Below are 11371 nucleotides of genomic sequence, written 5' to 3'. Positions count from 1 at the left end.
AATATTCTTTAACAATTTAAAAGCACGAAAATTTTTATTTTAAAAATTTTAGAGCATAATTTTAAAATTTTAGTCTTGTAAATTGTTACTGTACAGTATCTGTATAACTTTATTCTCAGTTCATACATTTTTGAATTTATTCACATGCGATTTTGACTTTTTCTTTCCATAGTTTAATGACTTTATTCCCACTACACTTTCCCCCATAACTGACTTATTTGAGTAAATGTTTCAACTTTTTTCTCATTTTTTTAGAACTACTTTTTGCAAAATTGTAACTTTTTAAAACATAAATTTCCAATTTAATTCTAAAAAATTGTTTAAAATGTTTATTCTGGAAACGTTTTTTGTTTGTTTTTGTTCGTTTGTGTTATTTCTTCATTTCTTCTATTTTACGCTGGCTAGAAATGTTCCGTTGTAAAACAAGGATCTTATCGCGATCAAAGTTTTTAGGTGGATTTGGTGTACTGAACTCCGCAACAGGAGACAAAGTCAACAGCCAATCAGGATACAGAGCACATCGTTAAAAAGTGCACTGAAAAAAAATAGCAAAAGAGTTAGACGGTGTGAGACTGCAATATAGCGAGGGACCACTGTATGCTGGGGGCAAAACAGTTGAGTCTTTGGACACAAATGTAGCACTTTTTAAGCGGAATTAGCTGGGTGCTTATTAAAGCTAACAAGCTTTATCCCCCGTAAATGTGAATTTTTATCGGAAACCATGTCAGTGTGATTTTATGCTGATGAAAAGTCAAGAATTCATATGTTTTCTTTTAATTTATTATATTTAATTTATTGTTTTTTTGGACCATGAAAGACACTTTAAATCCTTAAAATTTCTTAAATTGTGACGATGAGTCTTATTTTGATTCCGTTTACTGACCCATCACCGATTTAAAAATCTATGAAAATCTTTTGGTACGACTTTGGTCGACTCTGAAGCCACAACACTCGATGGATTGTTGGAGCATTGTGGGTACTGTAGTACGGACCTTGGCGGAGTCACACGTATCGTTTTGACATTATGAGGTGTAAAAGTGAGAGTGTTGTTTTGGACTTTATGTGTTACAACCAAACAATATTGAGCATCATTGTCAATGAAGTTGGACTTTTCTGTACCATTGTATTCTTTGCAAAGGCTGATTAAAAGGTGGCATCACAGTTCACTAGTAAAACTTCCCATCAACCCTTCTGACCAATCACCTGCCTCTTGGCCCCTCTAGGCATTCTGATTAGTGTAGTCATACCAATTATTACATGCGCCTTATGATCCGATGATAATGGATATGATATAAAAATAATAAGGGAATAATGCGGCACAAAGATATTGTCCCATGTGACGACTTGAGCCAAAACTCAGGGCACTTAAGACACGGAGAGCCATTTTTAGAAGCTCAAAAGAAACAGACCTTCAAAAATGGTCTATTTCTGGTTGTAAGAACTAGGTGGCGGCGTAACCACAAGACACAAGCAAGATATGCTTAGGCCGTGACTCAGAATGGTGGATTAGGTCCAAAGTAAACCATAGAGGCTTCCCCCAAAACAGAAATCCAGACTTCTAAAGGGAGGTTCATGTCAAACCAGATGTTTTGTGGATCAGAGTCACATGTGTACATGTTCTGTCCAGGACAAAGACTCTCCCAGACTAACTCTCTGCAATTTTGTGAATGGGATCATAACAGATTCTCATTGTGTCCTTAAAAACCTGCCAAACGGCAAGTGGCGGGCCTCGTCTGTGGAGCGTGCCTTCCCCTCCATATTGGCTTACACAGAATCTGCATTATTTATCACCTCACGGGTTTCACAGAACGCTCCAGAATCAGCCTCCCCATTGAGACAAGCGACAAAAGGGAGGCACAGGAGTAGAGGTCAAAATGTTCGCCGCCGCCACGAAAAACTTTGTGAAACAGGTTGGAGACACGGGGAGGCTGATCCCTGTTCCCAGCCTGAGCGAGGCCGACCACTACCAGCCCCTCAGCCTGGTCACCAGGAAGAGGAAGAAGCACTTTTGGCAGAAGAACAAGTTCTCCTCCACATCTTTCTCACTCAAAGATATCCTCGTTGGGGAAAAGGAGATTACCGCAGGTATAACTCCTATTTATATTTTAACAAAAGTTGTTGTTTTTTTATATATTCTGTTATTTGACTTAGTGTTATGTTTGCGACTTTTACATTGACGTATTCCTTTTGTTTAGATAAAGAACATTGAAGCTACATTTCTCATGCTTCTCACAACAGCTGTTGAGTGTCTATTATTAGTTATAGGCAGGGGCAGTGCTAAGGGGGGCCAAGGGGGGTAGCTGCTCCCCTAGAAAAAAAATAACCCCTAAACAAAAAATAAACAATAACACTAAAACTTTTATGAATCCATACTTTTGGATCCTTTCATTTGTGTTAGCCTTCCTCTTTGCTGTTCTTATTTGCAACCCAACCTCTGCCCCCCAGATAAAATATTCTAGCTGTGCCCCTCACCATACAGCGGTCCTTCGCGGTTGACATTTTAAAGCCCTCGCTGTGAATTTCTTTGCGCAATGTTCCTTTAGTGTTTTACAGTACATTGTGTTCTGCGTCCTGATTGGCCGGAGAACCTGTCTATCAATCTCAGTGTCGCGTCTGCTGTGCAGAACACGTTCAGCTTTCCAAATCTATATAAGTCTACATTATTTTGAAAATATAATTAGCATATTTGTGATTAGACTTCTGCAATAAATGAGGGACAACTGCAATCTCTTTATCAGTATTTACGTTTTGTAGGCTTACTCGTGCACATTGTTTTCCTAAAAATAGGATCCTAAATTAAGTAACTAAAATGGTGACTTGTCCAGGGTGTACTCTACCTTCAGTCAACGCCAACCACATGACCCAGATTTTTTTTTGCTTTAGCTTTTTAACTTACCTAAAAGCTAGCTACTTAAATGCTAACTATGCAGGCTTGGAAAATGTCACTATAATCTTTCAATAAATAGTTTTAGAAAACATTTTATTATATTTTTGAAGTCTTGAAACTTTTTTTTCTGTTGCTGTTTCATCCAAAATTGAACTATTTAACTGTTGCTAATGTTTTTTATGCTAGCTTTAAAGTTTCCTCTTGTCTCTGTACAAGAATCGCACAATATGCTGCAGCTTATAGCATGTCATTTACAGTTTTAGAAGTGGTACAACTTTAAATTGTACGAGATATAAATATGGATGTCTGGGCAATAAAATACTTGAAAAGCATGTTAGCCAATTAGCTAACTAGCTCATATGTTTTAGGAATACTTCATCGCTTCCAATATTTTTACTGAGTTAAAAGCAATCAATGAAAGGTAAGCACGTAAAAAGTATAATGTTAGGGTTGTAAAATGTAAAAAAGTGATACCAAACCACCACCAGTGTGTGAAAATATGTGTTTGGGGGAAAAGGACAGGAAAGACTTAAAATAGTCTAATAAAAAAGTGGAAAATGTGATCATTTGTCACTTAAGTTGAATTGGTAATTTTGATAAAACGCCATCGTTTCTATTTCTTCAGGGGTTTCTTCTTATCAGCTTCTCAACTATGAGGACAAATCGGACGTGGCGCTCAACGGCCGATTGGGAAACCACCTTATGAACGACGTGGGGTTCAACATCAGCGGTTCAGACTCGGTGGCAGTCAAAGCCTCGTTCGGCATCGTGACCAAACATGAGCTGGAGGTGCCGACTTTACTGCGGGAACTGAATTCCAGGTATCCAAACACGAAATACGAGTCAAACGTTTTTTTTATGATTCGCTGTCTTTTGATTGAGTAGTTGCTGTACAATCCAGGCAACACATTTTTTCTCCGAGTTAGTTCATATTTTTTATCATTTATTAAATTTTAGCCTCATATTCTAATGTTAATACTTGATCTGGATGATGAACGAAAGGTGAGAAGAGGGTTTCCTCGTAAGGATGAATAAATGATCGTGTTTGTCTATCCTTACATTCATGCTAGACGCAAGAGTACAATGCATACAAACAGCCAATAACAGCCCTTTTCTACTTTTTTTTTGTTTGTTTGTTTTTTAGAAAAGTGGACCTGGATCACTGCCTCGTTCGTCAGTCCAGAGGAAGTGGACGTAGTGTTCTGTGTGTGGTTGTTGAGAGCATTCGTACCACACGTCAGTGTTCTCTGACTGTCCATGCTGGCATGAGAGGGACGACCATGAGGGTAAAAAAAAAACATTCTCCATCTGACCATTTTTATTAATTTCGCTCCATTTTTTTTACTTTTTGACATAGAGATGCAGCTCTAGTCTTGAGGTTCTTTTTGTACAAATCTTCAACCGTTTACACTATTAACGTAACTCCAGGGGATTCCGATGCTGAGGAGGCGCATTGTGTCGCAGTGTGTCGTACTTCCGCGTTCAAAACTATCGCATTCATGGACAACTTTTTATAACAGTTTTTGGCTCTACGTACGAAACACATGACCACTGAACACGCATTTAAAGTTAAACCAGGTCAAATTGACCAATAAGGGACTCTGATTTGGTAGCGACACACGGATGGTGTCCTTTTTCATTCACAAAAGTGCCAACCGGAATTTTATGACACCAAGTCTTGCATCTATCGGAATAGAGTTGTGACAGAAAAGCAACTTTTCGACCTTACGGACCAAGCTTCTTCCAACTTTGGAGAGGCATTAGTAGTCGACAGGCGCTAGTATCCAGTGGCGACAGTCCAGTGTAGATCCCTCCATATGCTTAACAAGTCACATCAGTATCAGGTGGAGCATGTGAACGTAGCATTAGAGCAGTGAAGGGCCTACGGAATCAATGTAAATCTGTTGATACTGACACTTTGCCACTTTTCTCTGCATCAGTGTCAGCTGATATCAGTGTATTGCGTAAACGGTCAAAGACGTAGGGTAGTTCAATGTGCAAATGATATTTAGGTGTCATCTCCTGGGATAATTCTTTCTACATCTACATATGTATGTAACTCTTCAACCGTATATGCAATTGACGTAATTCCATCGGATTCTGTCTCGAAGAAATGCAGCCCATATGCCACTTTTCCCCACATCAGAATTAGCCTATTTGTGTTGATCACGTGAACAAAGACTTTAGATATTTCAAAGTGCGTGTCTTATGTAGTTGTTGCCGGCGACATCACCAGGGCTAAACTGTTTTTATCTAATTTTTCCAATGAAAATCCAAAAAGGAAAAAAAGTTTTAAACATCTGAAGACATTGAGCGGATAGATGTATAAAAGTGTTGAGTACATCGTTTACCACCAAGTCAAGTGTCGTTTTGTCCGTCAGTTTCAGATCGACGATGGCAGAATCCCTAAAGGTCGTGACAAAGCTATCATCATTCCAGCTCACACCACCATCGCCTTCAGCATCTGTGAGCTGTTCTTTCGTCTGGATGGACGTCTTGGTGAGAACACCACCCATCCGTGATGTTTTGGAGTGCCAATCGGTTCCGTTTGCTGCAAAAGAGCAATATTCCTGTTGCCAGTATACTGATCCAGATCCAACTAGTCCTCACAATACAGTAACCGTCAAGTCATAAGTCTTCCTTTTTGTGTTTAAAGTTGATTTAAGACTTAAGACTTAAGTGAATCCTGTACTGGGGTTCACTTGAAAGCAAAATACACCCCAACATCTTTCTGCACTTTTTGTCCCACCAGCAACACAATGTTGTTATGAAGGCTGCCTAGACTGTAGAGAGCTGGAAAAGAAAAAAAATACAACTTCTGTACAGAGGAACAGGATCCAGACACAAAAATGAGTCTAGCTAGAACCCAAAACTTTGACTATTTCAGCTAAATAACTAAAAAACAAATAATATCTTAAAAAGATCCTATTTTAAAAAAAACTATATCACCTAATATTGTTGTTAATACTACAAACATCTGAAAATATGTGTCTCAAAAATATTTATCAATAGAGCATACAGTGTTCAACCTTAAAAAGTTCATTAATTTATTTATTTTACAGATAACTTGTTAGCTACAATTAGGCAAGGCAAGGCAAGGCAAGGCAAGTTTATTTGTATAGCACAATTCGTACACAAAGTAATTCAAGGTGCTTCACAAAACAGAAAAATGCATTAAAATCACAATACATCATAGAAATAATCAACATAAAATTTACTTTAAAAGAAAAGGAGAAAAAAAAAAAAAGATTTAAAAAGAAAGGAAGGAAAGAAAAGTGCAGATAGGACCTTTCAGTCATATACACGGCTAAACAGAAATGTTTTAAGTCTAGATTTGAACATGAACACAGAAGAGGCCTGTCTTACGCCTTCAGGGAGGCTGTTCCAGATTTTAGCTGCAGAATATTGAAACGCTGATTCCCCTTGTTTAGTTCTGACTCTGGGAATCAACAGGAGGCCGGTCCCTGAGGTCCTCAGAGTACGAGATGGTTCATATGGCACTAACATGTCAGAGATGTACTTTGGTGCGTGGCCATGGAGAGACTTGTACACAAGCAGAGCTGCTTTGAAGTCTATTCTTTGAGGTACAGGGAGCCAGTGCAAAGACCTGAGCACAGGACTAATGTGATCATACTTCCTGGTTTTGGTCAGGACTCGAGCAGCAGCATTCTGGATGTACTGAAGCTGTTTTACAGCTCGTTTGGACAGGCCGGTGAGCAGGCCGTTACAGTAGTCTAACCTACTGGAGACAAATGCATGAATAAGTATCTCCAGGTCTGGCTTTGACACTATGTTTTTGATTTTGGCAATGTTTTTCAGATGGTAAAATGCCGCTGATGTTACTGACTTGATATGGCTTTTAAAGTTCAGGTCAGAGTCCATGATTACCCCTAGATTTCTGACTTGATTTGAGGGTTTAAGAGACAGAGAATGAAGGTAGCTGCTGACAATTTCTCTTTGTTTCTGTGGGCCAAAAATAATAACTTCGGTCTTGTCTGAGTTTAGCTGGAGAAAGTTGTTCTGCATCCACGCGCTGATCTGTTGGAGGCAGTGGTTGAGAGAATCCACCGGCCCATATTCACCTGTTGTCAGTGACACATAGATCTGAGTATCATCTGCATAGTTGTGATAAGATATGTTATTACTGCGTATTAACTGCCCTAGTGGCAGCATGTAGAGGTTGAACAGAAGGGGTCCCAGGATCGATCCCTGGGGCACACCACAATTCAAGCCCATGTAGTCTGAGACACAACTCCCAATTTCAACAAAATATTTCCTGTCTTCTAGATAAGACTTGAGCCAACTTAGGGCAGATCCAGAGATGCCAACCCAGTCTTGGAGTCTGTGCAAAAGGATCCCATGATCAACAGTATCAAAGGCAGCGCTCAGGTCTAGCAGGATTAAGACAGAGACTTTTCCATCATCAGTGTTCAGGCGGATGTCATTGGTTACCTTGATAAGAGCAGTTTCTGTGCTATGATGGGGTCTAAAACCTGACTGGAAAACATCAAACGAATTGTTTAATAAGAGAAAGTCAGTGAGCTGTTGGTAGACAACTTTTTCAAGGACTTTTCCTAAAAATGGCAGATTAGAGATAGGTCTGTAATTATTTAGTACAGTGGGATCAAGACCGCTCTTTTTCAGGAGGGGTTTAATGACTGCAGTTTTTAAGGCCTCTGGAAATATTCCAGATTGAAGAGACATGTTAACTATTTGAGTAATTGATGGCAACACACTGTTCAAGACAGACTTTAGAAATCTAGTGGGTAACACATCAAGGCAGCATGTAGACGAGCTCAGACGGGTGATGGTCTCTTGGACAGTTTGGTCAGTGACAGGTATAAAGTGAGTCAGCTTAGAGTGAGTAGGTGGCCGTTCGATAGTTATATGTGTTGTGGAGTTGATGGCTTTTTTAATGCCCTGAACCTTGTCATTGAAAAATACAGCAAACTCATTACATTTAGGTGTACAAACCAATTCTATTGGTAGCTGGGTTGGAGGGTTAGTTAATCTGTTAACTGTTGTGAACAGGATACGAGAGTTGCTGCTGCAACTTCCAATTATTTCAGAGAAGTACCTTTCCCTTGTTCTGCATAAGATCTGGTTATAAGCGTACAACTCCGCCTTATATATTCCATAATGAACCTGGAGTTTTGACTTGCGCCACTTTCGCTCGGCTCTGCGGCACTGTTGTTTCTGTGCCCTGACTAGATCATCATTCCTCCAGGGAGCTTTCTGTCTATGTTTTCTCAATTGAACTTTCATAGGGGCAATGGCATCCAGAACATTCAAGATGCTAGAAGTAACAGAATTCAGCATTTCATCAACATTGGCACCAGAGACGTTTTCAGGGTTTATCATTTCTACAAACTGTGCCCTAGTGCTCTCATTTATTTGTCTCCTTTGGACAACTGCAGGGCCAGGCGGTGGTTTGGGAGCAACAGACAGGTCAAAGAATACACAGAAATGATCAGAGAGGGCGACATCAACCACACTGACATTGTAAATAGTAACCCCCCTTGTGATGAGCAGGTCCAGAGTGTGCCCTCTGCTGTGGGTGGGGCAACTCACATGCTGAATTAGACTAAAGGTTTCAAGGACAGCATTGAGCTCTTTTGCATTTCTGTCATTGACATTATCAACATGAACATTAAAATCACCTGTAATGACTAGACCATCAAAGTCTGTGCACACAACTGAGAGCATTTCAGTGAAATCATCAATAAAACTTTGGCTGTGCTGAGGAGGTTTGTACATAACTATGCAAAGTAAGGGAGGAGTTTGTTTTAACTCAATCTTAAAGGACACATACTCAAATGATGAAAACACACCAAATGATAGTCTGCGGGTTGCAATATTATCTCTAAACAGTGCAGAAACGCCTCCACCCTTTTTATTTTCTCGTATTTCCGATTCATGTTTGTAGTTGGGGGGAGTTGATTCGACTAGAACTATGTTTCCTGTGTTTTTGTCAAGCCATGTTTCAGTTAAAAACATAAAATCAAGATTAAAAGAAGAGATGAGATTATTGATTAAAAATGATTTGTTGCATAAAGATCTGACATTGAGTGCAGCAAGTTTGAGATTAGTTTCCTTGGGACTGGTCAAAACCTTCTTGCAAGGGATGTGAACTAGATTTCTTTGATTGGACAGTCTAACTGCCCTTTTTTGCATTCTACGTGGTGCAACTACAGGTATAGCACCAGAAGGAAGCTGTTCATCACAGGCCCTCAGTTTGACATAACCTTTCCTAGGACACTGGGGGCCCGTTTCATCCTAGCTCTGGGGGATAGCACGTCTAGAGGCGCGCAGGGGAGGTCGAGTTGAGGGTAGTTTGGGTGATGGACCGGGAGGAGTGGGAGCTGGACGGGATTTGGGTGAACGACGGAGGGGGCGTGTTGGAGGGGGTTTGGATGAAGGCCGTGTTGGAGGGACTTTGGGTGAAGGATGAGGAGGGGGCGCTGGAGGGGTAGGAGAGCTCCTGTGTGGTGTGAGGCTCACAGGTGTTAGGGGAGCCATATTAATTCCTGACTTAATGAGGCTATCAAAATGGCTAGGTAGGGCCATGGGTGAAAGTGGGGGGGACGAAAAGGAAAGTGAGTCTTCACTGGGAGTAGATGTAGCAGGGGGCGCCCACAGCTGGTCAGATGGTGGAATTTCTGGGGCCAAATCTGGTGGTTGTTGTTGTGGTTCTGCAGCTGGGTCCTTAGCTGGCGGTAGTTGTTGTGGTGCTGGTGCAGGTGAGTCCTTAGATGGAGGTGGTTGCTGTAATGCTGGTGGAGCTGAGTCCTTAGGTGGAGGTGGTTGTGGCATTTCTGTTAGATGCATAAATAGCTCAAAGTCCAATTAATTTTTTTGTCATTTAAATCTAACAATTTTAAGAGAGAGAAGATTCGTTTGAACCCAACGGGTATTAGTAAACACAGAGTTTATTGCGTTTTTTAAATATAAAAAGCAGGAACTGGGCTTTGCTAGCGACATTCCTAACTGGCTAAGCTAAACGCTAATGGAAAAATCTGTTTGGAAACCGTTTTTTTGTGAAGGAGTCCATCAGGGCGAAATATTAACCTATTGATACCCAACAAAACAGCCTTTTCTCGCATGTACCACCGATGCATAACTTTTATATTGCGAATACCGCGCACATGCCACGTTCAAATGGCGTAAAATGACAATGACAGACAAATCACTTATCATATTCTATTTTGTTTTACGTGTTCTTTGCGTGGCTTCTTCGATCTTCTCTGGTTTTCATGGGGTTTATTTGTGATACATTTATGATACATTTGTGAAATTTTCACGTAAAGACCACGACTTTTTTCACTTTTCACGTATGACCAATTTTTATCCGTGAAATATGTGCAAAATGTGCTGTGTGACACGGCCTTTGCGAGCAAAGATGTAACGTTTGAGGTATATTTTGGTGAAAATTGTTTGATACGTTTCTCAAACTGACTTGTTTTTTTTTGTCGTGTCTTTCAGATATTTGTGTAGCCCCAGAGTCTCAGGGGGGGTTTGAGCGCGAGCAGATCCGTGAGCAGCTGGGTGGCTTCATTGGCCGCTTCTCCGTGGGCCGCCTTCGTCGGTTCCTGTCTGGGATCATTTATGGCAACCCCTTCAGGGCGGGTACCAACCAGTCTAACAACCAGTTTTCTTCTTATATTTTCACAATTTGTCCTCGACTCACCCCAAACTTTCCTGTTTAGACGATCGGACCTTCGAGGAGCTCACGCACTCGGACACCTACATGGACGACATGGTGACCGACTACTATGAAAAAGCCGCCAGCATGACGGATGTGTCCACGGCCTACCTGAGGGAAAGCTCTCACACGCGGGTGAACCTCCTCAAGCACAACATCCCCAAAGGGCCCTGCGCGCTGTGCGGCATGGGCAACCAGAAGAGGGAGACGGTCTACGGCTGTCTGGAGTGCTCCTCCGGCGCCCAGAAATACGTCCGGTTGCACGTGGTGCCCTGTTTTGACCTTTGGCATAAAACCCTGAGGTGAAAAAGACTTGAAAAAGTCGGCTGAGCGAACGACTACGCATCGTCACGCCACACCACGACTCTGACAGCTGAATTTTTCACAATTAAAAAGTGCTGCCGTCTGTTTGAGGCATTGAGGCGGATAGTCTTGGGTTTACTTTTGGCAGGACGCCATTTTCCACACGTGCTGCCCTGTGAACTGTAGCTACTAGGTCATAAATGATTCAAAAGGGGGAACTTTGACGAATGACGGGCTCCTCACCGTTCCAAATGGGTCACTAAAGCAAGGAAGTCCTTTTCACTGAGTCTGAATGAAGTTTTTTAACTTTTTGAATATTTAGTGAAATCACATCTGACATGAAGAGTTGTCTATTTAACATATTGAAAAGGTAAAGTTTACAAAAAGTTTTTTTTTAAGCAAACGTCACATAACATTAAAAAACAACTTGTACTAGCCTTAACATTTATGGTTTAAATTTAAAAAGTTCTTGAAGGATT

General features: G+C 40.9%; 1 protein-coding gene across 1 annotated transcript; it reads left to right on the top strand.

Moving 5' to 3' along the window:
- The first annotated feature begins 1493 nt into the window (after positions 1-1493).
- pjvk (pejvakin) lies at positions 1494-11341 on the top strand. The gene is made up of 6 exons (XM_023963717.1): positions 1494-2085; positions 3513-3708; positions 4032-4173; positions 5269-5386; positions 10370-10420; positions 10537-11341. The coding sequence occupies exons 1-6, from the start codon at positions 1875-1877 to the stop codon at positions 10893-10895; spliced, it is 1077 nt and encodes a 358-aa protein (XP_023819485.1). The 5' UTR covers positions 1494-1874; the 3' UTR covers positions 10896-11341.
- The last annotated feature ends 30 nt before the right edge of the window (positions 11342-11371 follow it).

This window comes from Oryzias latipes, chromosome 2, assembly GCF_002234675.1.
Source record: "Oryzias latipes chromosome 2, ASM223467v1".
NCBI classification, from domain to species: domain Eukaryota; kingdom Metazoa; phylum Chordata; class Actinopteri; order Beloniformes; family Adrianichthyidae; genus Oryzias; species Oryzias latipes.
The sequence above is the reverse complement of the archived record's forward strand: the minus strand, read 5'-3'. Positions and strand labels throughout refer to the sequence as shown.

What these genes read in the sequence shown, in the direction of transcription:
- pjvk (XM_023963717.1), top strand. Translation starts at nt 1,875, where the DNA reads ATGTTCGCCGCCGCCACGAAAAACTTTGTGAAACAGGTTGGAGACACG. An exon ending in CTGCGGGAACTGAATTCCAG is followed by an intron (nt 3,709 to 4,031) that starts GTATCCAAACAC and finishes TTTGTTTTTTAG; the next exon opens with AAAAGTGGACCTGGATCACT. An exon ending in GTTTGAGCGCGAGCAGATCC is followed by an intron (nt 10,421 to 10,536) that starts GTGAGCAGCTGG and finishes TCTAACAACCAG; the next exon opens with TTTTCTTCTTATATTTTCAC.